Source organism: Sesamum indicum, linkage group LG10 (genome assembly GCF_000512975.1).
Source record: "Sesamum indicum cultivar Zhongzhi No. 13 linkage group LG10, S_indicum_v1.0, whole genome shotgun sequence".
In the NCBI taxonomy this organism is placed as follows: domain Eukaryota; kingdom Viridiplantae; phylum Streptophyta; class Magnoliopsida; order Lamiales; family Pedaliaceae; genus Sesamum; species Sesamum indicum.
In genome coordinates, this window is record NC_026154.1 from 5,043,720 (window position 1) to 5,045,178 (window position 1,459).

The following is a 1,459-nucleotide window of genomic DNA, read 5'->3' on the forward strand; positions in this document are numbered from 1 at the left end:
TTGGTTGAAAAACAAAAAAATCCATTTCATAAGAGGCCTGAATACATCAAGTTCCATCCAAAACAAAGGCCAAAACACCTAGTGAACTCAAACATTCACATTTACACTTGATTCACGAGTCACCAGGTACAAATCATAAACACAACATCAACACCTTTATCTACTGCTAACTGTAGCACCAAAGTTCAATCCTCAGTCGTTCGATGTTTTAATATGAAATATGCTTTGAGGGAAAGCGGATACATTACGCATAACAAGAACTTAGCTTCTTCAAGTTCAGTATTTTCCAATGCCATCACTTCTTCTCAACCCTGACAAAGTTAAAAAATGTGGAGCGAATTAGGCACGACGAATGCACAATATACCTTCAGATAAAGTAAATTCAAACGGGGTTCTCAAAATTTGAAGTGAATTCAGCGATAGTTGTATACAACAGAAAATGTATACATTGTATCCATTCCATAGATACGAACCTGATCTTAACAAATCTCCATATTGACATTCGGGATCATGAAGTACATTTAATTTTGTATAATATTCATTATTTGGAGTCGAGGGTTGTCTTAAGATGTGTTAGAGCCCTTCACTGAGGTCGAAAATCACATAAAAGCATTTGGTTTTGTCGGTGTCATTTGATCATATTTTTCTGTTTTGAACTTGGTGATACTTTAAGGTCTACTTCTGGTTCTTTGTGCAAGTATTTCTTGAAAAATAACATGAAACATGTAGCATTACCATGTAAAGAAAAAGAAATAGTAACATCAACGAACCTGTCTCCTCCTTCGGCATTGTACAATGTACCATGAACGGGCCACCACATAGCAAGGAAGAAGAAAACCAGCTAGCTGAAGAACGGAAATCTGGTACTGAATTGAAAAAACAAGCAGAAAGAAATCGTAGTTAAAATTAAATATACATAAGATCTTAAATTGTACTTGGTACTTAATCCTCTATAACTTAGAGGGTTAGAGGGTGTTTGAATGAGCTTATAAGCATTTTAAAACATCATTTAAGATGTATGGTTGACTTTTTTAAGAAAACAACTTATAAGCTTAAAAAATAAGATGTTAGAAGCTCGTATGTAAAACTCAAGAATGTGAAAGAAATGTGAAGTTGGACTTACATGGAAGAAAGCGGATGATTCCCGCAGCATTCCGAAGTCTCTTGTGAGCATTAGAGTTTGACGTATCAGCAAGAGTAGCATTAACTGCATATATATAAAACAAAAAGCTCAGAGCTTGCACATTTGATGAAAAGATAGGAAGAAGGGTATGACAAGATTCAGTTGAAACGTATTTCGGTTAGCTTACAATGATAGCTACCGAGCGGAAACAGGCAAGTGTCCCACTATTTGCTATGGCATAGTCATCGTACTCTGAATGCAGAAATTGGCGTTCAGCTGCTGCAAAAGCCAATAACCGAGGGTCGCGAAGATCAATGTGAGGACCCCAGGCTTGTC

General features: G+C 36.5%; 1 protein-coding gene across 1 annotated transcript in view; it reads right to left on the reverse strand.

Annotated features, from left to right (window-relative positions):
• LOC105171966 overlaps positions 1 to 1,459 on the reverse strand; it is a 4,416-nt gene continuing 2,957 nt past the window's right edge. Inside the window, exons 4-7 of the mRNA XM_011093264.2 lie at positions 1,311 to 1,458; positions 1,124 to 1,207; positions 771 to 866; positions 1 to 311 (exon numbers count right to left, since the gene is read on the reverse strand). Of these exons, the coding sequence (XP_011091566.1) occupies positions 306 to 311; positions 771 to 866; positions 1,124 to 1,207; positions 1,311 to 1,458 (334 nt within the window). The 3' untranslated portion in view covers positions 1 to 305. The remainder of the gene's footprint in view (positions 312 to 770; positions 867 to 1,123; positions 1,208 to 1,310; position 1,459) is intronic.